The sequence below is a fragment of the Falco biarmicus genome, chromosome Z (genome assembly GCF_023638135.1).
Source record: "Falco biarmicus isolate bFalBia1 chromosome Z, bFalBia1.pri, whole genome shotgun sequence".
Taxonomy (NCBI): Eukaryota; Metazoa; Chordata; class Aves; order Falconiformes; family Falconidae; genus Falco; species Falco biarmicus.
The window spans coordinates 79,681,092-79,708,474 of NC_079311.1; the positions used below are offsets into that span (position 1 = coordinate 79,681,092).

A 27,383-nucleotide genomic window follows, 5' to 3' on the forward strand; every position below is an offset into this window, starting at 1 on the left:
AACTTGGAGAACACTACCAAGCAGCCTGCAAGAGCCAGCGATGCCTCAGCTCATACGCTGCATGGCCATCAAACTATCAGCACTGTATATACACATGACAAGCAGCACCATGTATCACAAAAAATGTTTTTGTAAATATAGCCACCATTATTAGAACATTGTTTTCCCTAGGAAGAGTCCTCCCTTTGGTTTTCAACCACAAACTTTCATGGCCAGGAAGGAGCAGAGGGAGCTCCAGTGGCAAATTTTCTAGCATTTTAATGAATACCTTGATAAATTTCAGTTTATTTATGGTGGTTGTTGACCTAGAAGATTTTTTTTTTTTATTAAACACATGCTTTAAACAGCTGATAGTCACTTCAAAACATACCAAACCGGTCCCTGTACCAGCCTCAACAGGGCTCACAAATCATAAATTTATGTAAGAAATAAAACCTCCCCTAGGACAAACAACAGACCGTACAAATGCATTTGTTCAGCACCTGCCGAGAACACTAATTTCTTAATCAGACTTGGTGAACATGGCACACACCAACGTAACCTTATTTTACCTCATCTGGGATTCAGACTAGGCGCTCACACAGCGGCTGTGCTATGCAAAGTACAGTAGGGCTCAAGTGCCAGGTCAGGATGAATCAAGCAGTAGCACAAAACATTCAGGACCTACAGGTGTTCTTAAACCTGCACTGCAGAGCCACATCCCCACTTTTGAGAGCTGAGGATCCTGGGCATTAAATACCTCCTCTGGTGGCCTGGAACCCTTTATCACAAGCAGATCAGGAGCTGCTTCAGCCGGTGATGCTGCATGAGACCGATTTGAATGTCAGATGTTGGATCACACCACAGAGCTCCCCACCTGCAACTTACTATTGGCCAATGTCAACAGCAGAGCTCAACTGCTCAGGTCCACATTGGGAAACAGCCATCTAGCAAGCCTGGTGCCAGAATAAGCAGAAGGGCTGGAATGGAAAATAAGATCGGGGCTATGAATTTGAAAGTCAGGTTTTGACTAATTATTTAAAATATGCTGGATTCTGACACTTATTTCACGCAAAGTGCTACAGCATCGTATCAGGCATCTATCCTGGCACCACCAGTGGTATATAACAGTTTAACAAGCCAACTCACACAGGGAGCCACTTCAGATCTTTAATGTACTTCATTTCACAGAAGAATAATTTTCTACTGTTCAACTTTCAGCCAAGAGCTGACCTGACAGCTCCTGGATTCTATTCAGGGCTTGACTCAAAGACAACCTACCGACTCGAGCTCAAGCTTTGCCCAAGGGAATAGGTTGAGGAAGGTGGTGGGAAGGAGGGGGGGTGAGAAGGGGGGAGGTTGGAATCCAGCCTTTGGGTGGCCATGCTGTGCTCTGCAGTTTTACATCTTGCTTCCAAGTGTCCCTTGTACTTATGCGATATGTTCTTCAGATCTATGAATGGGAGATGGGAAAGAGTGATAGGGGGCCACCTGCAACGTCAAACCAAATCAAAGGATCTCCTGACACATAAAATCTTGGTTCTGCTGGCAGTCCTCGAGAGGTAGGCTGAGGTATGAGAGCAACTTCACTGCACCTATAGCAAACTCGAGAGGTCCATTCCAGTGGTGTCACATCTGTCACCTTAGCTACTTAGCTATCTCCAGAAGCTGAACCACCTAACTGCACAACTGTCTAAGCAAGCGGTACTGTGAACAAGGGGAAAACTGGGAAGGAAAGGAAAAAAAGAAAAGAAAAAGACAACATCCCTATATGCTAAGAACTCTACGCTTCTCCTCTATCAGATGTGCACTGATGGGAGTCACTGACACTCCCCCTTCCTTCCCAGGAGTCACACTGACATCCTTCCCACCTCAGAAGCCAGGGATTTACAGTGGAATTACACAGGTGGCAGCATCATACCATGAATTCTTTGGGTTTGATTTGCTCTAAAATGATTCTTGGGCAATCTATTATTAGGCCTGCAATTGCATTTTTCCATGGCACTCAATCACCCCGCCTCCTACTCCAGCACTGGGCAGAGCAAGGGAAGGCAGCCACTGTTGGCTAAAGAAGAGACCAACCCTCCAGCACGGAAAACAAACAGTCCTGAGCAGGGAGCAAACCTGCTTTGAAGTACAAGACTCACAGGTCCACCACTGAGATATCTGAGGCCATTTTAAAAGAGCATCAGCTTTGAGAAATATGACTTCTGACAGCTTTAGTGCATGGTCACCATGTTACTGCAACCACAGGAAGAAGTTCCTAGAGGAACTCCCGCTGTGCATGCTGCTAAGGTAGAAGGCACCTGGGGGAGGCTGAAAGACGTACCGCAGTGAAGGACATGGGCTGCTGTTCATTCGGCGGTCACACCGGCCTGCATTCACTGACCTAAAGTCGTGTTAACTACAGGCAGGCAAGCCATCGCACTAAATTCAACAGGACTAATCACACTGAAACTAGGCTTATGCTTAGGTACATAGCTGGTCACAGCTTTCCCCTGAAGCAAAGAGACTGACACACAGAGCACCTGGGGTTCCTCATCTCCAGGATGTAATGCTCTAGGGACAGAGGCCAGAGACAGGATACCCTTGGTCCCTGCATACAGCACCTGAACCTCACCTTTTTTTTTTTACTTATTTTTTAGTAAGAGTAATGAAGAAATACCGGTGTTTGTGTAGGGTAGTTTTGCTCTGTGTTCAGCACCTGCCACAGTGAGTTCTTGGTTCATAACCACACCTTCCTTTCCCTCAACTTCAACCTTCTCCATACTCAGTCTAGTTCATACTCTACTCCATACTCCACTTCCTTGCTACCTTCCCTTGAATCTTAAGTATTTGAAGACTGACACTTGCCACTGTTGGAGTAGTCACAAATGCTGAGTTCTGTCTTTTGTTCACCACAATCTTACACACTTTTCTCTAAATTAGTCACATTTTTACTCTTCTACCAAATGTACTTTGCTGAATCTCAGTTTTATTATCTCTTAAAATATGATTTAGAAGTTTGAGTCTGGTGAGTGTACTTTTTTAAGAAAAAGAGCATACCTTTATTTTTGTGTAGGTGAGAAACTTCAGCCTTAAGCGTAAGAAAAAACTCCTGCAAGTGAGTTGTTTAATGGTCAAGTCAATTATTAGAGGTCCAGCAAATACAACTTCTCAATATTCCGCCATCCATTAAGTTTCCCCTTCTGTATTTAAATTATGTTGTCTTCTGCTTCACACACTAGATTTTGCAAATTCCTTCCCAAGGCCTGAAAAATCTCTATAAATAACCAAAGCAGAGGTGAAAAACATTGTACTGCAAAATATTCTTACAAGCAAAACCAAAAGCCCAATGACTTTATCATGTGTATCTTATACTAGAGATAAATGTTTAAAAAGAGGGATTAAGATATGGTTTTTTCTTTCTCCCTGGCAACAGCTACAAAAAATACACTGCTAGAGAAAACATGTGAAATAGAAGACATTAACTCAACACTGAAGAAACATGTTTGGATACAGTACTGCAAAGAACTTGCAGAAGAATCTAACACCATAAAAATTCTGAGCTCCAGCTTACTGCCAATGTTTTGAAATCTCAGAGTAAGACTCGGGTCAGTTGTCCTTTGAGGTGCAGTCAGATGGTGTTTCCAAGCTTCATTAACTGATTAGTTAGTACACAGGAATGATAAGCATTTCACATAAGTTATCAAGCAGAAACACAGAAACAAAAGCACAAAACCTTTCCCCTTTTCCTGCTTCTTTAACCCTCATAGTTCATAGGTTTTGGCTCACAGAAGCAACAGAAAATAATAAAAAAAACCTGAAGTATCTAAGTGGCCTGGGGCTAATGCAGCAAACCTGCAGTGACACCTGGGACAGCGATGACCAGCCAGCCTGACAGCAGCGCAGCACAGGCAGGAATTCAGTCTGCCTGCTCTTGGTGTCTAGGTGATGTACCACAGTCTCTCCGTGGACCGGCACGTTAACTGTCCTGAACTTGCTGCCTTAAGCTTCTGTGCAACAGCTCACTGTCTCACTGATTTTCGAAGAGATTAAAGCTGTGGTTTCACAATCATTAATGCCACATTTGGGCAACACCTAATCTCTCAGAAAACAGATTCAGCACAGGTAGGGTGTGAACATGCAGCCCTGCTTCTGCTCAGTAACAGTAAGAGCATGACCACCAGAGGAAAAACAATAGCTGCTTTGGCTTAATGCCTGCCAGGATGAATTTATCATACTGACAACTCCAAATAGCTGTGGATTAGTAGCCTGAGTTCACACCTGATCTCCCCTGTAATTCCTATGGCTTTTGGAGATTCAAATATTCAAGCATATTGACCTGGCACTACTGGCTACACAGCTGGATTTATTATCAAACAGCAGCCTTAAATAAGTTCAAAAATGTTACTTTCTATCTTAACTCACCTTCCATAAGAAATACTTATTCATTATAAAACTAAAACCAATAATCACACATGTAATTCAGACTTAACTCAGGCTAAGTCATTTCAGGGTTCAATTTAATATTTCACATAAATGTACCTAAGTCAGCAAAGACATCACTAGCACCAGTTCCCTGTAGCTGTTTTCAGAAGAGGGAAACTGCACCCCTGTTACTAAACCCTTGCTCGTGAACTCTCAGGATTAGTTTCCCATCTGACCCTTCTCAGCATCCCTGTGCAGCATCCAGCTGACCCAGTCGGACAACTTCGCTAGGTGGAGAGGCAAGACAGAGGCCTGCCCAGCTCAATAGCATCACACCAGATGGAAAACATCTGGATTTACAGATGGAGGAAGAGCTTATTAGAAATACTCTCATAATGAGGTGAGACTTGCCTGAAATTGTGCACTTTAGGAGCTTCAAGATGTAGGTTTGTGGGTTTGGTTTTTTTTAACAGAATGCTACTCAATGTCCCGTCCTAATTACTGGAGTTCCACCAGCAGCATAACAGAACTGCTTATGTATAATCCAGGAGTGCAACAGGTAAATCTATCTCCATCAGGTCTCTGTAGCTTCTCCCTCTCACATACAGTTGCTTATAATTAAGGGTTAATAGCTTTTTTTTTCTGGACAAAGGAATCACAATCTATTCAGTTCTTCATCTTCTGCCAGATATAGTACTCCAGTCATCATCGTATTGAACAAGTCCTCTCAAATTGCAGTTGGAATCAACTCCACAAAACAATGAATGCTTTCTAATTCACTTGAAATCAAGCAGCACCAAAGACTCTGGGGTCTACAGTAGCAAAGAAGTGTTGGTATCATGGCACCTGCCTGTTTAAAATCCACAAAAGGAGAGACTTGAAATTTTAGGTGATTCAGTTTCACGGTTAACATAGCCTGCACTTAAGAGAAAAGCCATGCTACTACGAGGAGGAGAAATGCCTTTGTAACACAGTGAGGTCTCCAGGGTGTTTAAAACACACCACCAAGTGGTAGTAAGCTACATCTACATGTATGAGTAAATATCACACCGCTTTTCACAGGCAATGCATACTTTTCAAATGCTTTCTTTTCTCACATATTTCAAGAAAGACAAAAATCAACATTTTCATTATCCTGTATAACAAAGATTACTTACACAAAAATAAAGAACACAACTGAGCCTAAAGAAAAAGTATGCACTTGATACAGTCAATGTACATAATTATGCCTCTAAAATCCAGCACATTTCTCCCATATTTTCTGTTCCTTCCAGGACACTATTAAATTCCGCTAATCCCAGTCACTCTCAGCAGAGATGCCTTCATTTCCCAAAGGCAAAAGCACAGTTCTACCATTGTTATATCTGGGAAACTGGAGAACATACTTTGGAATGATGTACAAGGATCAGATATTACTGCTGTCATTCTGTAATAAATGATTTGATTTGCTAGTAAAGACGGGCTCAGACCAAATCTTCAAGGCTCAGCACCCCTATGTATTGTGGGAAACTGGCTCAGCGCTTGTGCTCAGCTTTAATAGTAACTTAGTAAGAAAAAGTCGACAATCCAAAGTACTGTGCCAACTGTGTTTGTGCACAACCTAGCACAGGACCTGGTTTTGCACTTCTCAGAATACCATGCTCTGGGCCTAAAAGTAAAATGAGGAACTACAGAACAGGAACGAAGCATATTCCCCCAAAACCCAGACTATCTATGCACCTTTCAGAAGAAGCATTTTCCCCTGGATACCCAGACACTGACAACTCAGTTGATGATGGCTATTCTACACAGAGCGATTGTCAATGGTGTCAACTGTTCAACCGTTTAAATGACACAAAGTACTTCTTCTGGCAACAGCCTAAAAAAGCAGCCATGTTTCAAATCGGCAACAGAGAGCAGAAGTATGTTTGGATAACCTACATATAACTCGCCTAAACAGAACACCTAGGTTGGTTTTAAACCTAGAGAAGGGATTGCATTCTCCCTAACCAAACTGACCTTGTCATCCTTAAGGAGTGTTTAGACCACCGGGCACTGCAGCCTGAGACCACAGACAGGCAAAAAGAGAAAGATTAAATTTACTCCTAAAACAAGAGCATTGTCACTTACCACCTCTGAAAAAGTGGACACTGAACTGTAAAATCTGGAAGTTATGGAAGAAGTTGCATGCCTTAGAAGTGCAATACATTAAGTCCCAGTAACTTCACAGAAAAGGATTTCACTGTTCCACTTCAGTATGACAAAGCCCCTCACCAGAGGCTCTTACAGGAAATGAACAGGATAATAAGCACTTGGCTCATAGAGCAAAGAAAGGTTATGAGCAGGATATACAATCATCTGTGCTGGTAACGTTCATAAGCTACCTCGAAAACGAGGTGGACATCACGATGCATTTTGCAGAAAATACACCATTACTCAGGATGACCGAATTCAACTCTGACAGCTACAATTACACATGGATCTCAAAAAACTGAGTGATAAAAAGGGGAAATGAAACATTACGTGCAAAATAAAGTGCACAAAGGGATTATTCTTTACATACACAGTCACGAGCTCTGAAAGAACTGCTATCACTCAGGGATGAGGTCTTGGAAAAACTGCAGCTAGTTCTCTGAAAATAAGAGTTCAATGATTATCCACAGTCAAGAAGGAAGAGAAATTAGTTACTGGTTGTTAGGGAAGGAACTAAGAATAGAAATCATCCTGCTTTACAAAATCCATGTGGCAACTGCATCTTCAACAGCAAAACCTCAGTAATCCTAACTTACTAAGATACAGTAGAAAGAGGGAACGAGATACTGTATTAGATGAACATGTGGTTTGCTGCCTTATGGCAGCTGGGTGGGGTTTTTTCAATCCGCACAAGCAGCGGTAAATATTTCTACAATAATTAAAGACCCTACAACCATAAAACCCCAGGAACAGTGATGAGTGTACTTCAACTGTTCGCCACTAGTTGCACTAATACTTGCCTTGACCTGAATTTCCTGCTAGGCTAGGCAGTCAGGTTTTGAATAACCTCCTGTCTTTCACAATCATCACACCTCATGCCAGTGGATTGGCAAGAAATTGTAGATAAGCAATATTTTGACAGTGGGTAGAAGATGAGGAAGAGTGAAGGCTGAAGTCTGCTGCTATTTTAGTCTATGTAGCATAGTACAGACTATGAAGAAGCATGTGCTGTCTCGGACATGGGATGTGTCCAACTGAGTACCTGATGTAGACATCTATGCCAGAGCAAGCTGCAAGTTGCTCTTGACAGTACAGTGAGCCTACATGACTTCAGTGAGCACAGTCAACGGAGATCTCACTTCAGCCAAATGTCACGGACATTACATCAAATGATTCATAACTGGAACTCCACTGCCTGGGAGAGGCAAGACAACTTGCTCAGATTCTCAAATTAGCTAACAACAGTCCTGCATTAAGCGACCTGAGAAACATAGATGATCCTATCAGAGGCAGTTAAGTAATGAGTTGCTGTATATACACATTTGCCATGCAGCAACAGTTAGATGCACCAATCCCCCTTCTTGGAAGGCTAGCAGATTTGGTAGAGTTATCTAGAAACTAACTAGTAAACACCAGTAAGCCCTCAGCCAGGAAAAACAGTCTCTCCAAAACAAACACAGGCTTACCCAAAGTAACAATTCTCACAGTGATTTACTTTAAAATAAACAAACGAACAGCAAGCCTTTTTATTTCCCCTGTTATATTTATTTTTCTTTTACGGGGCACAATGAAAATTTCAACTTTTGCTTATTTTCTTTTCCCTTGTAAAACAGATGGTTATAGCCACCAATCTAAAATCAGTATATACTTCAGAAGGTCTCAAATTAAATTTTCACATTTCCTAATGATAAAAGAGGCACATGTGCCAGCAGTAGCTGAAATAAGAACAGTTTAAGCAATACTTGCTTAAAAAGCTGCTCTGACTGCTATTTTAAGGCAGGTTTGGTGAAAGTTTGACAAGCAGTTTCCTCAGGAAATGAAAAGAATTTTGCTACAGAAATACATTAACTTTGATTGAAAAGAGGCTTTTAGAAAATACTTCATCAGTGTGCAATTACATTGATGCTACACTTCCTTTAGTTAGAAAGATAGTAATTAATCTTTTTGTTCAGAATTCAGACTCCTCAGCTGTTCCTTTACCTGGCAGGAATGGCACAAAAGGAAGGCAGGCAGTGATGCTTTATTGTCACAAAAGGCAGAATTTTCTCGAGGAATTAGTAATTTGGGTGACGAGCGCAGTCCCCAGGATTGCTCAGGCTGTGTTCTCAATGATAACAGCAATACCTTGTCCACCACCAATGCAAGCTGACCCAACAGCATATTTCCCACCACGACGCCTGTACAGAAAAAACAACAGGGAGAATTATTTCTATTTATGAAACCCTAGCAGCTGTTGTCCTGATTTTCTGAAACTAGCTATCAATTAGGTACTACTAAAGACGATGTTCTACAATGTGTATGTTCTTTTTCTAGAAAAACATCATGAGGCCTGAACTGATGTTGGAATACTTCTGTAGAAAAAATAGGAGTTGCAGGTCTGAGTCTTTTGCCATCTGAAAGACAGTAGGTTATATTGTTCTTACGAACACAAAATGGCAAAGAATGACATATTTGAAATACTTGTGGTTTCACCACATAATAAAAACGACAGAAGTAAAATACAATTTTATTGCCTAGGTAGTTTTTTAAAGCTAAGTTTTCTACAGCTTTCCACAAGGTGCAAATTAACTGTGGCTTTATGGCTGGACACTAACATCGTGCTGCAGGTCCAAGCGAAAAGGTAGAATGATCCGTGCCCCGAGGGTCATTAAAAGAAAAAAAAAAAAAAAAAAGGAAAATTCAGACTGAAATGGGGCTAAGCGTATCAAGCAAGCCAAAAGACTTCAAACTGCTGAAAACTGACTAAAAGCGAAAGAAGGTGATGACAACACCTTTTAAATACACCTTGTTAATAAGGGAACAGGCTTTGCTCAAAGGCCATTTCAAAACAGGAAACCTTCCCACTGACTATGGCAGGCTTGGATCAGATCTCGAGGAAGCAAAAAACCCTGTAATGACAGCAGACTGGAATATGAGGCAAGGTGCAGGACCTGGGCTCAGCACAAAGTTAACAAATTCATACAGGAACTGCTACACTGCAGTGAGAAGAGTTGAAAGCTAGTCAACTGGAAGATTTTTGTCACGCAGCATCCAGACCAAAAATCTTTTGCAGGTGTAACTACATCAGCACTGCATCGACTTACCAGCGGCTATCGGCCACATACATACCTTAATTCATGGACCAGATGAGCTGTGATCCGTGATCCTGAAGCACCCAAAGGATGACCCATAGCAATGGCACCTCCGTTGACATTGGTTTTTTCAGGGTCAAGGCCCAGAACTTTTTCAACAGCTAGATACTGAGGTGCAAATGCCTCATTCACCTGCAACACCAGAGAAACAATACCACTGTTCATGTCTGACTTTCCACACAAGCTTTCAGCAGCATGTGCGCACACAAGATTAAATGAGGTGCGCTTCTTCTTTAGGTCATTTTGATTGCGAAAAGTATTAAACATTATGTTTATAAAAGCATACTCTGACAACATAAAAATTGTCATGCCAACCCAATTCAAATTCAAATCCTTCCAGAACATGTGATACAAACCAAGAATGTAGTATGTTTTATATAAAACCAGGCATGGCATATTCTGATGCCGTGTGTTTGTGAAGAGCCTACAGCTCTGACAAAAAAGGGCCTTGTTCACAAATGGAGAAGTATCACTAACTTAAAGCATTAACAGTCCAGCCAACAGAGTAAAATTTCTTGTCACATGAGGGTATTATTTGTTCCATGGAATGCTATCGTGCCGTTTCCAATTTCCACGTGCCTTGGATTTTTGTGATGACTGTGCAACTGTGTGTTAGAAGCTGGATGGACAGAGGTCAGACAGGCAAGCTAAGACAGGTGGGCTCCAGACACGCAGAAACACTTACCTCATGAGGGCAAGCTACACATATGAGTGGTATGTTTCTGCTATGAAGATCAGGAATAACTTCACTGCTTATATTAAAACTCCTTACCTCTACCAAATCCATGTCCTTCAGAGTCAATCCTGCTTTCTTCAGAACCTCTGTAATTGCAGGTACAGGGCCTATTTGGAAATTTTATGTAGTTAGTTAAATTAAAAAAATAGAGGCTTATAAACACGTTACACATAGGATAGCTTCATAAAGTCTCATCAAATCCCCTCCCACAAGCTTCTGTGCAGCCAATGAATTCTGGATATGCCACTCACCTGCTTTATTAGGTGGTAAGAGAACCCGTAAACCTCAAAACTATTTGGCAGCCTTCTCAACACACTGCCAGGGAAAGTTAAGAGTGTCAGTACTGCTGCACAACTATGTTGGCAAACACAGACATAGCTTTCAAGTCAAGAGAACTGACAGTCCCCAGCCAAATAAAAAAATGTCACAACACTTTTTGAGGCATTCTCCTTCCCAGTACTCTTGCTTCAGTGTATTCTTTCCTCACAACTTGCTGCCTCCAGGTATACAAAAAAGAAAAAGTTCTAGAGTTTGCCAGTCATGTGCTTAGTTAAGGGTATTGTTTTGGTGTTCTTAATATACTTTATCTGAAAATCTTCTAGTAAAAAAACCAATAAACTGTTCCCTTGGACCAGGTCCCAGCCGACTGAAGACAGGACAACTATTTTTGGAGAATATTTGAGTTTGGCAGTAAAACTGTTCTCTGAAGGAAGCGGACTTCTATGACCTAATGTAATACACTACAGAGGAGATTAATCTCAAAGCACAGCTACCTAAGGGAAAATACAGTCAAAGAGAATTTGAAACAGTTAATTAGATATGTGCTTGTAGGATAAAGATATTGAGAAGTTAGATGGTAGCTGACAAAAAAAAACCCCAATCCTAAATGCTATCTCAGTACCAAAAGATGGGTTTTGAAAACTCATAGCTCAAAGAATAAAAAAAACAACCATAAAGAGAAGTAAATGACTGAAGAGACAGAAAAATTAAAAGAAGGGCCCAGTTCAAAGCTCAGTGGATTATTAGAAAGCCTCAGGCAGCTTAATGCTAGACTCTAAATGCATCTCATTACAGACGGATTTTAGTATGCCTGTTACGCGTGAGAGTAATGGGAGGGTCTCATGTGGACAACACAAAGACCATTAGTGACAGCCAAGTAGACTTTTTTCCCCCTCTTTCTCTCTCTCCTTTTTTTTTAAAAACAATGACTTCTCTCACTAGATATTGTGAGGCAGGACTCCCCATCACTATCAGTATGTGAAAGGGCAGTTGCTTAGACTGAGCTCCTGTTCTCAGATCTGTTGCTGTCAAGTCAATGAATCTCATCTGGTCTTTTTGAGTTGCTGGGGACAAGCTGTGGTGGTAAGGAGTTAGGATACTAAATGTTTCTCCATGTGATTTATGAAGTTTTTAAACAAGCTAAAAGAGTTGCCTGACCTAGAAAGAATGGGCTAGTTTAGAAAGCACAATGACAGCATGAAGTCTAGTGAAAGAAAGCCTCCCTCTACATTTGCTTTGAAGGTTGTGTTAGTCAGATAGTCTGATCAAGAAAACAAACCTGACAATGCTTCATTTGCATTTCTACTGACACATGGAACCAGTCAACAATGACTTCTCTGAACAGAATGGCAGAAAGGAAAAGCGATGCTGGGATACAATGCTGTCTACAAACTAAACAGAAGGGAAAAATCCTGGGGTGTCTGGATTGGCTTGGAGGGTTTGTCTGTGTTAACAGCTACTTTATTAGAAAGCATAAAGAAAGGGACTAACAAAAAAAAGAGAAGTAGCTGGTTTGCCAAAATAATACCTGAATAGATGTGTATTCTGGAATCCAATCTTAGCTTGGGCAACTAAGTAACTGCTGAAAGGTGTACACACAGCCAATACACCTTCAGCAAGAGGCAAGGAAGACAACTCGGTTACACATTTAATAACGGGATTTGAAGCTTACAGGAAACAACTGAATTTCAGGAGAAAATCGGTTTTAGAAAACACTGAGAGTGCCAATTTTCTTGACTTACTAACAGAGTAAAAAAGGAAAATAAAGAGGTGTCTGTGGGACTACAGTTCAGTGCTCATGCTACAGGTCAGGCACTGCACGTGCCCTTTTCAGCTGAACCGAGGGGTGAGTCAGCCCCTCTGGTTAAAGAGGGATGGACTGACACCATGGGATGGACAGTCTCTCTGTAGTAAGGCACACAGTCTTCAGAGCTACCAGACTCGGCACACTGCAGACTCTTTGCTCTAGAATGCCCAACACATGAGTATTTTAATGCTGCTTGATGCTATAAAATAACATGCTTTATTGCAACTTACCAATGCCCATTATGGAGGGGTCACAGCCAGATGAGTGATATGCTACTACTCTTGCCAGAGGAGTGAGACTGTGCTTTTTAAGGGCTGACTCACTGGCAATGATGACTGCACCAGCTCCATCACACACCCCCTTGCAATAAGAGAGAAACACATTCTTAGTGCACGAAAATACAAACAAAAAACCCCCACACTTCAAACTAAATATGCCTCTCAAAAAAACCCCTTGAGTCCCAGACACTGTTACTAGCATTTAACAGACAATTGTATTAGTGTTAATTCAAAACAACAAACCACAATCTTTCATTTTTCTGTGGACCGCAAAAGAAAGTTAAATATAGTTGTTCAATTTATTTCAGTGTTTTAGAAGGGTAAACCACATCTTTGCCAACTTAAAGTCTCCCTTACACTGGAAATGTCATTCTGTAAACTTGCAAAACCACTATTAATATTGGATAATGTATGTACTATTAATTAAAAAAAGATACTTTACAGACACCCATACTTACTGTGCTTACAATCTATTTCAGGCAGGAATTCAGACTACACGATCACAGTGGTCCTTCTGGCCCAAAGAACATGGATCAATTGATTAAGAAAGTAAGTGTAAGAGGAACAGTCCATAATGACATGCTGCTAAGCACCAAGTCTGCTCTGCGCAAGAGCAAAATGTGGTTTGGACTAGAGAGGATACTAATTGCAGTACAAGGATGAGAGGCAGCAGTATGCCTGCTAATGCAATACATGATTTGTAAAGCAAGTGTTCAGTAATCATTGCCCTCCAAAAGAAAGCAGAATGGCTAATTCTACACGGCCACTACGGGAATAATTGCAGGCTGAGGAGGAAGTGTCAGTGCCTCGCTAAAAGAACAGTGCCAGTCCACAAAACCAAATTTTAGAACATGGGAGCAGACGGAAGGATCCCCTGCCATCTTGGGGCTGGAACAGTCAACCAGGGGCACTCTGTTGCAGAATGAGAGATCATTTTCATCAGGAGGCACTGCTGACAGCCAAAGGCAGCTCAGTGAGACATAAATACAGTAACAATACATTTGGAGAACCTTAGAGGTGACACGTGCACAACCCAAGGCTTTGACATACTCACTGAAGCATTCCCAGCCGTGACCGTTCCATCCTTTTTAAAGACAGATGGGAGTTTTGCCAATTGTTCCAGAGTGGTCTGGGGTTTTGGGTGCTCGTCCTTTTGCATACTTTCTTTCCCCTTTTTTGTTTTCACTTCAATTGGTGACATCTCAGCATTGAAGTAACCAGCATCATGAGCTGTAACCACAAAAAGGAAAACAAAATAACTTGATAAAAATATCAAGATGATTGCGCAGCATGACCAATAATGCTATTTTCATGTGCACACATTTTTTGCTCTATTTTAACCAGAGTCCAGGGACAGTACTGTTTATGTTTTATTTTGCTTAAATAGGCTGGTTGGTGTTTACTGTTTGTTTTTTTTAGAAACTGGGCAAAAAACTCTACAAATATACATTCTCAAACTCCTGCAAAGAAAGTCTCTAATAGGAAGTGTTATTTCAGCTTTAAATAACTGATTTTATTTTTTTTTAACCACTAGATTTCTGTTTGGTACACATCCCCCTATACTGTTGGTTTATTCTACGGCTCTGTCAGTTATCAACGGGCCAAGAAACTAAATCTCACTTACAGAGGAACATGGAAAAAATGCTGAGCCATTTCTTCTCTGTTGATAACGAGCATAAGTTATTGTGTATCAATTAAAATCCTGTCCAAGGTGCTCCTCCACAGGATTTCACAGTCAAGTTACAAACTCAGAATGGGATTCAGCTGCCTAAATAACCAGAGACAATTCAAAACATTGTAGGTATTTAAGATGCCCATAAGAGCATCTGGCCACATCACCTACCATAACCTTAGACACCAATATTCAGGTAATTAAATGCTACTTTTTGTATCCACCATGTTTTATTGTGAACACACAGATGTATCCTATCTCACATAACTGAACCAAGACTCTCAGCCACTTCAAATCATTCCACAAATGCAGCTCCAAGGGATTTAAAACTAAGGCACTGAAACTTCCATATCTGATGTTGTTTAGCTACCTCTGAACTTCTCAATAAATTCTACAAAATGTTTTTCTTTCCTTGCTAGCCACAGGACTCCCTTTAGTTGAGAATAAGATGACCTGGTCATAACAAGCAGAAATAAAAACAGCAAGGCAAAAATTCTAGAAAACAAGAAAGAAGCAAAAGCCTCTTCAGGGGCACAGTTTCTAGCAAAGGCTTCAGGAATTGCAGGAGTTAGCTAACAAGATCAGCAGGGAAGATAACACATGACTAAAAGAAGTTAGAAAAAGCACTGCTTCATCCATAGAAGAAAATATAAAGTTTTCCTTCAAGAGTAGCAGGTGTTAAATAGCACCATCATTAGAATCTAAAAGCATGTTTATATTTTTGCCTCTTATGTTCACTTTTGGGTTATAGCAGAGGCTGAACTCCCAGGATGATCCCTACGCATTCTACTGGTCTTTTGAAGTACCATCCTGTTTACACTATTCATCAACTTCACAGCAACCCAATGCCTCCCACTGATGGCTCTGGCCACTAAACCACCCAGAGAACAGTTTAAACACAGGTCCTCAACAAATAACCCCTCTTCAGATTCCATCTGCTCTAATCGTTTAAGAGTTGTCAAATAGCATATGATTTCCAAAAGAAAAATAATTTAGATCAATTATAGCACATGCTTGTATGCAAGAAGGATTGGGGTTGCTGTGGGACAGGACCGTTCTGCAGCTGAGAGGAAAGAAATAGGGGGAGTGAGGCACGCTGGGGACAACATTGCTCTGTCGCAGGCAAGACAAGGGCAAGGCATCCCACCAAAGGGGCACCAACAAGCCATGTTCGTAGAATCTGAGAATGGTCAGGGTGGGAAGGGCCCTCTGGAGACCATCTAGTCCAACCCCCCGCTAGAGCAGGTTCACCTACAGCAGGTTGCTCAGTCGTGTCCACACAGGTTTTGAGTATCTCCAGAGAAGGAGACCCCACAGCCCCTCTGGGCAGCCTGTCCCAGGGCTCTGCCACCCTCGAGGAAGTTTTCCCTCATACTCAGACGGAACTGCCTGTGCTGCAGTTTGTGCCCGTTGCCCCTTGTCCTGTCTCTGGCCACCACTGGAAAGACCCTGGCCCCGTCCTCCTGGCACCCGCCCTGAAGGTACTTGTATGCACTGATAAGCTCCCCTCTCAATCTTCTTTTCTCCAGGCTGAACAGCCCCAGCTCCCTCAGCCCTTCCTCATCAGGGGGATGCTCCAGTCCCCTCATCATCTTGGTAGCCATCACTGGCCCCTCTCCAGTAATCCATAAACATGAATGCTGTTCAGGCAGGAGGTTACATGTGACAGGCCAATGGCACTTGCTGCCTGGATGACTGCTGAACGTCCACTAGGAAGACACAGCAAGCCAGTGGAAAGGGGCTCATCACTTAACCTGCTGATAAACACAACACCTGACTCCGTATATTCAAAGCCAAACCCCCCAGGAACGGGCTACTTGTATCACAGGGCAAGCAAAACCATGAACTATAGTATCTGCAAATCAAAAGGCAAATCACACCAAGAGCTACACAAAACTTAAAAATACTTTGACTCTATGCTAAAAACTGACTAGATTTGAAACTAGTATCATATAAACACTTCCATTCCTAAATTTACTAACCAGCTTTACATCTCTGTTGTGTTTTGAATGCGTATCGGTCACAGTCCTCTCGAGTGATATTGTATTTTGCAGCCAGATTTTCAGCTGTAATTGCCATAGGTATTTTAACATATGTATCTGTCAGAGCTGCCCACAATGTGTCTTCCAACTGCAAGAAACATTATGAAAAGAAAATTATGAAGCACAGCATCATTAACATTTACTACTTCTAATTATTCTGCAACCTCTTGGAAACTAATGCCTTTTTGTCAAAATTAACTCAGGTTACCTACAGATAATTTATTTAAATTAGAACAAACAGACTGCAAAAGAGTATGCAAGTTCTTATGTGTTATTTTATTTAATCAAGAATTGTACTCTAGTGTCTAGAGTCAAAGGTTTCTGTAGGTAAAACATTTCAGGTGAGAAAACACTCAAATCTAACTTCACTTAACCAGATAAAAGGCAAGATCAGTCAGTCCAATATAGCATAGAAAAACCAAAGGACTGAAGCACTAAAATAGCCTAATTTAGCATTCTTATGTTGGTTATGACCCACTGAGTAAACTGTAATTATCAGGGCTGAACTGCATCCTGCTGCAGGTTTCCCACACTTCACCGAGGATTTATCATCAGAAATTTAAAAATAACTTGTCTGTCAATGGATTTAACTTCATGTTCCTACTTTTAAGTGAGAGATGCTTGTAACTTGGAGGTATACATGTTCTTTACCAGCCAGCCTTCCATTAAAAAAAAAAGGCTCTATTTCACAGCCTCTGACAAGTTTTTATGTTATATACAGGCTCTGATGGAATGTACCAAGCAAACAAAGTTTTGTGTCTAAGAGTTTGTTGATAACGTGTCACATGGAACAAGAATTCAAACATGGTTTTGGAAAACCTAGAAAACCAGCATGCCTAACAAAATTGCCTGAAGCTACTGTTCTGATAATGTCTGAATACTGAATAAATGCTTTGAACAACTAAATCTGGATCTGATCTCCAATAATTTCGTTTGCAAGGATACAGCGTCTACAGACCTGATACTTTATGTTGTTCTGTAAATGTGACTTTGTTCAGAGAGGAAAGTAAAAAAAGTACCAGACCTTGAGTTCTGCTCCTAATCTGGTTCCAAATCTAATGTTTCGAACTGCATAAGGAGCTTGGCTCATACTTTCAGCTCCACCACACAGAACAACTTCTGATTCATTAAGGCAAATCTCCTGTTAACAGAAAAAATAAAACAGGTCTAGGATTTAGTTTGCTGGTTTTGTAAGGCAATAACAACTGTTTTAGAAAAAGATTTCATCACCTACAAAGCCACACACACCGAATGAGTTCAAGCTCAGCCATGTGTACATTTACGAAGGGTTTAGCCTTCTATTAAGATTGGGGTCCGTCTCTTTCATTAGGTGTTCCTTCTTCCTTCTTTCAGCCAGGAATGATTATATCAATGAGGGAGGAAGAGAGTAAGAGTGCACACATGTGACAGGACAGAGGAACAAAGCCATTAAACATCTGCATGCTTGTGTGGTTAGGTTCACAGATGGTTTAGATTATTTATTTTTTTTGTTTTGAGCTCCCAATCTTCTCAAAAGGAACACAAATTAAACTTCAAAGCCTGAAACTAGACCTTACAATTCTAAAAAAACCAGGCATCATCTCAGAAAACATTAGCCAGGTAAGCTGACAAAAGAAATCCCCGAAACACACTAATTCATCATTGGCAAAGCACACAGAACCTAAAAGCCCCAATTCCTAAATGTGCCATCAGACCACTCAAAAAATTCTGCTTCCTTAAAATGAATCACTCAGTTGGACAGATAACGTTATTTGTGTAATGGAATGGAAGCAGATGAAATGATATGCCTTTGAGACAACTCGTTAATAATTAGTATGAATGATCTGTAGTAATATGTGCTGAGATGCTTCCTACAGTTACCAAAAACTTTGTGCACATTTAAGCAGCTCAGAATAGAAGCTGCAGCTTTGTTGTGTGCCAGAATAATACAGAAACATTAACTGCATTGATGAAATGCTGTCTTTGGAAAAGGTCTCACAACCATACTTTTGATACAGGTGGTCAAATTCTCCAACAGATTTTTTCTGCGTAGACCAACACATCTTACAGCCTTTGCAGAAAGAGCTAGAAAACAGTCAGATTGGTATTATTGTAAACACGTAACCTTAACTCTACATTGTCTCCCACATGCTTTTCTTCTAAGGAATCAGACCTAAAGCAATTCTCTGGTCAAGGGGAACTCTAAAAAAACCCAAACAACAATCCCCAAAAAACCCCAACCAAACAAACCCCAATTACACGGTTGCTCATAAATAAGGTTATTCATAAAATAACCTTTAATTTTGTTAAGTCTAGACCACTGCTAGTTGTAGACCACTGGTCCATATGAGCAAATGAAATAAAATTCATTGTACCATTTTAATCAGTGGGTTTGGCCAGCCGCTCAAAAAGAAGTTGATTTTCTTCTAATTTAAAAGAAGTGATGCTATAAATTATCTTACCCATGAAAGGGTTTCGATCTTTGAACAAAAACACACTTAAAAGCACAGGTTGCTGCTTACATAGAGAATATAAACAACAATCAGAAGATGAAAGCCTGCTGTAGTGATTCGGATGGCCAGTAATTCCAATCCATGCAAACAGGATCACAAGAATGCAACCACATTCACAGCTGAGCTCTATTCACTGGCTAACACTTGTTGCATTCCTTACATTAAACTTTTACATTAAATAAATGTAAGTCTGCTTACTTTTAAGTTTATTAAAAACTTACATTAAATAAAAAAATAGCTAAAATTATGATTTTTAAAACCAACCACAAAATACGGCACTGTGGAGGCTGAACTCCTGCACAAAACCATGCAGGACAACAGGAAGACTCTACCAGTGCTAGCTAAAAATCCATGTTCAGACTCATCCCAAACATGAAGTACACATTTCCACACACATCTCTCACATTAGCAGTCTGATAAAAGTTACGACTAATCCAGAAATACAGAGCTTTGTACCTGACATCCGCTGGCAATGGATTGGAAACCAGAGCCACAAAGTCTGTTGACAGTGAGGGCTGGAACTGGGACAGGGACTCCCACACGTAAACCGACATGTCTTGCAATATAAATCGCATCTGCGGAGCTCTGCAGACAGAACAAATAGGAGGTTTTGTTACACTTTATTTTCTTTGGAGAGCAAAAGTCTTGATGAAATGGTGTAATCTCATCACTGAAAAAAGTTAGTGTATATTCAGCAGAAATCCTGCTAGTCATAAGGAGCACTTTGATTCTCTTTAAAATGACACCATCCCATATGACCAAAAAGGGCCAATGTTTTAACGTGCACTTTAAAGAAACTGTGTGTCATAAAAGCTCGATATTAGGCAAAAAACAGGACTACAGATGTTAAAGCTGAAGTTGGCAACTTACTAGTCTTACATTTTCCCTTATCCCTTATTTTCAAAGCAGCACACAGGCAACAGACTGTTGTAAGACCACATCCTGACTGGCAAGCAGCAATTATTTCAAGGTAGATTAAAATTGCTCAGACATCCAGGGGAAGGGCCCCCAAAAACCAGACAGTGTGGAAAATGAGACTGCTTTGCTGCTTCATATCCACTTTGTGAAATTTCATCACTGTGACGTTCTAATTGGACACTGGCCTGTTCTAACAAAGCAATCTCATTCCTCCAAAGCTTTTCAAAGACAGTTCTGTCACATTTCTATTTCAAAGCAAAGTGCCACACCCTTCAGAACCCACTCCTTCAATAAACCGGGTCCAACAGGAGATGAAACAAAAACAATTCAGCTTCTGCGTTTCAACTGCTGAGTCAACAGATGATGATGGACACAGGTACAGGAAAAAAAATTGCGCACTGCTATAAGTTTGTAATGGATCTTTTCCAAACAGAGAGAACACTTATGCTCCTGGGGATCATGCCCTAAGCCAGTACGTATTACAAACACAAAGTCATGTGCGCAATGCTATGTGCCAATGCAAGTTCAGAAAAAATAAATAAATTCATCAAGCAACTTCTGCTGAAGAAGGGGAGTTTAAAATGGTCATACATTCATAGTTATCTAAACTTGATCAAGTAATACTTAAAAGAGATCCAGGACAAAAACCCAGAAGATCTATTGGAGTGGGGGAGTATGATGCAAAGGAAAACAAATGTAATTTCAACATGAAAAGACATTTTATTAGGAGAATACTATTTTTTATGCAAAAGCATTACAAGAGATTTGGATGCAGCAATTTTTTGTTTTCTAGGCCGCAAACAGTTCTTACAAAACCTAAAATATTTATTAGAAGAAGCTGAGATGGTAGCTGTAGGAGACAGAATAATCAAAAGCTACTCTTTTGGCCAAAAATCCTTAAGAAGGAATACTGCACCTTTGTTAACTTATCACAAAAGTTCTCAGTTATTTGTTTCTTTCGCACCCTTGAAACACTCAGTACAAAATTAGAGTGCCTACCCTTAGTAACAGTGAAGTCAGAATACACAACAAAACCAAACCAGAAATGCCGTTTGCTGTCTTGCCTAAAACAAAGACCTTCATCTACATATGTGGATAACTCCAGTTTTCCAGTGCTGGTGCCCCACATACAATAGCATCTGCATCACAAGGTCTTTGGAAAAGATACGATTGTCCAAACGTCTCTGCCAATCAAGGCTTGTATCCTTCCAGCTCAGGGTAAACTCATATCCACTTGAAAAAGTTCCATAGAAAATAGAACAGAAATACTCAAGGGAAATGGACTCAAGTCAGTTACAGTCTCCAGAAAGAAAGGGATTTACACAATCCAGTGAAAACCTACTAATCACTGAGTGCAGCTCAAGTCATTAAAATACGAAAAATGTACCAGGGATGAGCAACGAACCATTTAATGAATCCACATGTTTTGGAAAATCAGCTTGTCCTAGTTTAAACTGCCTTTGGTACTAAAAAAAAAGCAAGCTAAGCCTTGCTCCCAACAATACCAAAATCACGCAGGGCATGTCCCTTGAACACCAACAGGAAACACTACACTATAGATGCTACTTACCCATTTTGTTTCCACCCCTTTGGTTTATTCTTGGCTGCAAAACAGAGGTAACTATCTATAGGACCACACTGAAATCATATCACTGACCAGCAAGTTTTCCATGCTACCAACCTGCATGACGCTGCCGACAACAACACTGTCAATGATCTCAGGAGAGACCTTGCCAGCAGCCAAGGCCGCTCGAGCAGCATGTTCGGTCAGATCAGTGGCTGTGAAGTCCTTCAGCAAACCTCCATAGCTCCCGAAAGGAGTTCGCTTCGCTGCGACGATGAATACACCTGCAACAGAAGCAAGAATTATCCAGATGCACAGAACCTAACAGGCAGAAAGCCACTGAGTCAGCCTCAACTGGGTAACATCCTAAATTCACAAGCTTTGTAAACATAGGCAGTATGAAGCTACGTAGTTCCAAGATAAAGGAGATGTAGGATGGAGCAATGCTTTAGACAGGGAAGGCACGCAGAATTAACAGTCAGAAAGAAAAGCTGGGAATGTTTCAGAAATACTTCCTTTCCACAAACAAGTCTGGAGAAAAACAGTTTGGATAGCGAGCAAAGGAGGCTGCCACACCACATCAGACACCAGTGCTGGTGTACTAAAAGCATGGAAGCAACATCCCTGAAATCCCATAGTGGATACCTGTGAAATAATCAGATGAGGAACAGCTCTTCAAAAAAACAAAACCAAAGAAGCCAGCCCCTCATCCTAGAAAAGTGAGCAGATCTTTGGTTTATGCTCTGAAACAGTCTATACAAAGGGAAAAAAAAATAAAGCAAAACAAAAAAACTTTTAATATGCATTTTAATCTTCATTCCTTTAACTTAAGAGGAAAACCACTCCCTAATCAAAAACTTCATGCTATTTCCAGAATTTTACAAGTCATCTAAACTTCTCAGAAACTGGTAGACTGATGCTAAAGCAAACTCCGTTTTCAACTGACAGGAGATAGCATGCAAGCGTCCACGTACACATGCACTGGCCAGCAGCAGTCTATACAGGAATTCCAGCTTGGGAGAAGCCATGTCCGAACGAAAACAAACACGTACTGACTGCCTGTCACAGCCGCCTCTGCTTCTGTGTGCAGGAACACGCGGGAGGCAGCCTGTGAACTTTCCTCCAGTTGAACAACAGAGCTTGCATACCTCTCTCCTACAGCTGCCATGCAGCACCCACCCTTATTTTAAGTAACACTGCAATGATACATACAGATACAATGATGAAGGCAAATGAAAATGCCTCTTCATGAAGCTGCTCACAAAAGCTGCATTCAGACTTTTCTGTCAAGGCAGTGAGAGCCGTATTCTCTGGCTGGGTTGTCAGAGAGAAGGTGCTCCTCTGCCCCTCATGTATTTGGATCCCAAGCTACGTGATCACAGAAAAGGACCTTCCAAAGTGGCAAAGGTCAAGGCTCACCCCACTGGCAAGAGCCTTGAACACAGGGCTGGGCAATGAATGTGCTCAGAAGATCACCTGCAAAATACCCTGAAGCAGACTAAGCAAAAATTGCAGCCTGAAGGACAGGGTCAGATCTGATAAGGAGAAGCTGAGGGAGCTGGGGGGTCAGCCTGGAGAGGGGGGGCTGAGGGGAGACCTTCTGGCTCCCTGCAACCCCCTGAGAGGGGCTGGAGCCAGGGGGGTCGGGCTCTTCTCCCAGGGAACAGGCGACAGGACGAGAGGGAACGGCCTCACCTTGTGCCGGGGGAGGGTTAGGTTGGGAATGAGGGAAAATCCCGTCACGGAAAGGGTGGCCAAGGCTGGCACAGGCTGCCCGGGGGGCTGGCGGCACCCGCCCTGGGGGGATTTATAACACCTGTAGCTGTGGCGCTCGGGGCCAGGGGTTAGCAGTTGGACTTGACCTTAAAGGTCTTTTCCAACCTAACCCATTCTGTGATTCTATGAATGTGAAAAACATTCATAGCAAAACAGAGTAACACCCTCGCAGCAGGATGCCACCCATGGGCTTCTTTCTGGGTACCCAGAAGACCTTAGAAAGAAGTCTTTGCTAAGCATGCTACTGCTGCTCCTGCTCCCTTAAAATGTACTGCTGACACAGTAACTATTAAATTCTGCTTCTCACAGTTCTGATTTCCTCAAAAGGAATAAACAGCTGCTAACTATTATACATCCAAAAAGCCTGCTCTTCAGGTCTTCACGTGTAGAGGGAACATCACAGCCATTACAAATACCTATCTCAAGAGGCCTCCGTATATCCAGCGGTCTGAAAAGTAACAAGGCTGGTCCTGCAGTACAGGTCTTGTGCCCAGGTTTGTTACAAATGCTCAGAACTGACCCCTTGTACACACAGTGTACGCCATATCCATCATCGGTTTTCACTCTTGATTTAACCACCACTGAACTGATACCAGCAAGTAGTTCAATTTAACCTGAAACAATTCTTAATCCATTGACTGAATGTTTTTTACATCGGTTGTACACATTTTTTTTTTAAAAAAAAAAGCTGAAAACTGCTAACAGACACCAGGTGTGAACGCCTACGAGTTTTGTTTTTACAAAGGTGAGGATATTTTAACTTATTAATGTTTATGGAAAACAGATGTGCTCAACAGAGTTACTGCAGAATTAGCCCCTGGACTCTCTAAGCCAGGGGTCGTCAAACTTTTTAAACAGGGACCGGCGCGCAGATGAAGTGGCAGGAATTCATCTGCGGCTGCTTGGTTCCCCCCCCCAAGTCCCGGCGGGGGAGGGGGGGGCAGGGGGTTCTGTAAATACCGGGGGCCGGATTGAGGACCCTGGGGGGCCGTAGTTTGAGGACCCCTGATCTAAGTATTCAGGTAACAGATTTAAGTTTAGACCAGTAGTTTTTCATCTAACTAGCCAAGATATATTGTATTAACAATAATTTATGGAATGTTAAGTTTGAGTCTTCATTTAATGTTAACAACACCTGCAAAAAAACGACCCTTAGCTCTTTTAAGGATTATCTCATATTCCTAAGCTTATCTTCCCTTCAGCAAAGCAGGACTGGACACTCTGCCTTCCACCACTCCTCCTGCTCACCGATTTCTGCCCCTTCCAAAACTGTGCCGCAACCGCTGATGAAAAGGCTTTGCTGCAGATCAGCTCAGGGACCTGACCAAGCTAAAAAAACTCGTTCTCCTCCCTTTTGGCCAAGTTGCTGGTTATTCATGTTATTTGCTGAATCACATACACCAGGTTGCCTTACAAACAAACACTCTAGGGGCGAGGATGGAACTTTGCCCTTAAACCTTCCTTTCACAATAACGACACCTCTCTTGCTTTCACTGGGGCTGCTCACTGCTTCCCGCTCCTTCCCAACAGCAGGGCCAAAGCATAAACCAGAGCAGACCATGTAAGGGAGGCAGCTGAAGACCAACCCAGAGTCAGCAGAAAACAAGGGGCTAATTTTCATTTGGATCAGTTCTGTACCTGAGCTCACCTTCTGGTTGCTCAAAAAACCTGCACAGTAATTCAAGACTAACAGAGAAGGCTGGACTGAACCAGGAAAAGAAGCAGCAGTGCAACCTCTGTTGAGTTATGCTGTGTTAATCTGACCACAGAGCCATTCCCCTAAAGGGATATTACTTCAGAGCCTGCCTAACTGGAGAGACATCTACAAGTGCTACTCTCTCCACAGAATTTCAAGAGGGGCAACAAGGGATGGCTGGAGCCCTGAGCCAGAAAGAACTCTACGGCCTCTGACAGCTCTTCCCAAGTCACCATTAATTAGTACTGTGCAACATTACCATGGCAAGACTTCCAGAGACTCTGCAGTTTTCCAAGGTGATAAACACTGCATGAGAGCTACCAAACGCATAGGTATCTGGAAACTTTTGGGGCTAGAAAGCAAAAGATCACTCTGAATCCTTATCAAACACTCAACTCAAGACAGCTTTTAATCTGGTTTTGTTAACCTGCTATTATAGGTTTGAAATACACCCTAACCCTCCAACATTTCTCAAATGTACTTTGTATGAAACTATTTCTTAGTCAGATCCTACTTTGAAGACCTAAAAAACAATCGTTAACCCCAAAAAAGTTAAGGAGCAACAACAATGTATGAAAACCACTGCAGCAAAGGATTAAAGATGATCCTGAAACAGGCACAGAAAACTAACAAAGGAGTATGGGCAAAGCCGCTTTCTGTATCACCCAGCTCGGCAGAGCAATGCAATATTACTGCGACACTGATTAGACAGGCTTTGGCACCGAAATCCCAAACCACAACACAAGACAGGCACAGTCTGTCAAGCAGCAAAGCACCGTCAAACAGATAAAAGCCCTATTTCAATCAATTTCAATTTTTTTTTTAAACAAGAACAGGTATCAAAGGGCATGTTTATCTCCTTTTTAAGAGAAAATTTAAACCACATTGAGCATGAAGCACCCCTTCACACAGAACACCTCCGGGAGCCACCGGTGCTTGTGGACTTTTTAGCCTGCACTGCCAGTGCCGACACAGGCAGGGGTTGGATGTGAGAAAAGAAATTTTCAGTCGCTGGTGCTTCAGGCAGCACCTCCAGCGACTCCGGGTCACTGCAGGCGAACTGGACGGGCAGGCATACCCTTTGCTACGGGTCTGCGTGCACCCGACCCGGCTTAAGCACCGCAGAGAGCCACACACAGGCCGTTCCGTTGTGTAAAACGGGCCGACACCGCGCCCCTTCCCTACCCCTCTGCACCTAACGCCGTTTATTTCCAGCTGAGGAAAATCCCCCCGGCGGGACAGGCACGGCTTCCCCGGCTCCACTCCGGATTCTCGATGGAGAAGCGGAGCTGCCGGCGGGCTGCGAGCCCCTGCAGCCGGGCCTGCCCCTCACCGCCGCCTCAGACCCGCCACCCGGCTCCCTCCGTGGGACACGGGCCGGGGACCCCAGGCCCCGCTCCCTAGCTCCCTCAGGGGGACACCGGGACACCGCCACCCCGCTCCCTCAGGGGGACACGGGCCCCGCTAGCCCCGCGCAGCCAGGAGCCTCACCCCGCAGCAGCGCCATCCCGCACCACACCGCTCCGCCGCGCCTGCGCCGCCGCACATTCGCCACGCTGGGGGCGGATCTATTTAAAATTTTTTTTTCTTTGTTTGCTTGTGGAGTTTTACGTTGTTGTTTCACTTGGCGCCTATTTTCTTTCTGCTTACCGTATCCCCCGCCCCGTGCCTGGAAAGGACGACGGGGGTTTGGCGAATCGGCGGTGGGGGAAATGGCGCCGCCGCGTTGCCCTGGTAACGGCGGAGGGCAGGCCCCGGCCCAGCCCCGGCCCGGCCGTGCGGAGCCCCCGGTGCCCAAGCGCAGCTCCGCGGGAGCGGGGCCTGGGCTGGGGAAGGCACCGCAGGCCGGCGGCAGGCGGCCCCGGGGGCAGCCGCGCTCCCCGGCAGGGCCGGGCCCCCGGAGGCCGGGGCCGCCGTTGGTGGCTTGGGTGGGGAGTGGGGCTTGCCTCCGGGTCTCCCCGGGCACTGAAACCTCCCCGCTGTAGGCTGGCATTGATTATTTCTAATTTTTATATTTTTTTTTTAATCAGCCGTAGGTTTTCTAGCAGGTGCTGTGCTCTAAGCCAGCAGGTTTTGCACGCTGGGCTCGGTGCCAGGGATCTTTTGCAGCAGTTTGTGTTAGCGGGTCCCATGAGGCCGGCAGGGGACCCCGCGCACAGAGACGGGTTTTCTTCTTATTTACGCAGAGATTAAAAGCTGCTCTGGTTGGTTTGCGACTGGCACGACTCCAGCAGCTTGTTATCATCCTGAAACGCGATATAATTTGCACTGTACGGATGATACACAGGAAAGGGGGGGTGGAGGCCTCAGCTGCACTACTGCGGACTGGGGAAGCTTTTTATCCTAATGAAGGGTGGGAGCAAAACCAACTAATATGATGCCATGTAAATCTGAACACAGAGTGAGTGCAAGTGGATCCAACTCGTGCAGG

At 42.8% G+C, this 27,383-nt stretch overlaps 1 protein-coding gene across 1 annotated transcript; it reads right to left on the bottom strand.

Moving 5' to 3' along the window:
* Positions 1–8,033: 8,033 nt before the first annotated feature.
* Positions 8,034–26,587, bottom strand: ACAA2 (acetyl-CoA acyltransferase 2). The gene is made up of 10 exons (XM_056323652.1): positions 26,444–26,587; positions 21,598–21,764; positions 19,455–19,583; positions 17,531–17,647; positions 16,447–16,594; positions 13,847–14,022; positions 12,745–12,874; positions 10,465–10,535; positions 9,670–9,824; positions 8,034–8,738 (listed from the first exon to the last, which is right to left on the bottom strand). Exons 1-10 carry the CDS (start codon positions 26,457–26,459, stop codon positions 8,654–8,656), a joined length of 1,194 nt encoding a protein of 397 aa, XP_056179627.1. The 5' UTR covers positions 26,460–26,587; the 3' UTR covers positions 8,034–8,653.
* Positions 26,588–27,383: the final 796 nt, after the last annotated feature.

Excerpts from the sequence above, each read along its gene's own strand:
- ACAA2 (XM_056323652.1), bottom strand. Across the intron at positions 10,536-12,744 it reads CCCCTCCATAATGGGCATTG|GCCCTGTACCTGCAATTACA; the intron begins GTAAGTTGCAAT and ends ATTTCCAAATAG. Across the intron at positions 8,739-9,669 it reads CATCTGGTCCATGAATTAAG|GCGTCGTGGTGGGAAATATG; the intron begins GTATGTATGTGG and ends TTTTCTGTACAG.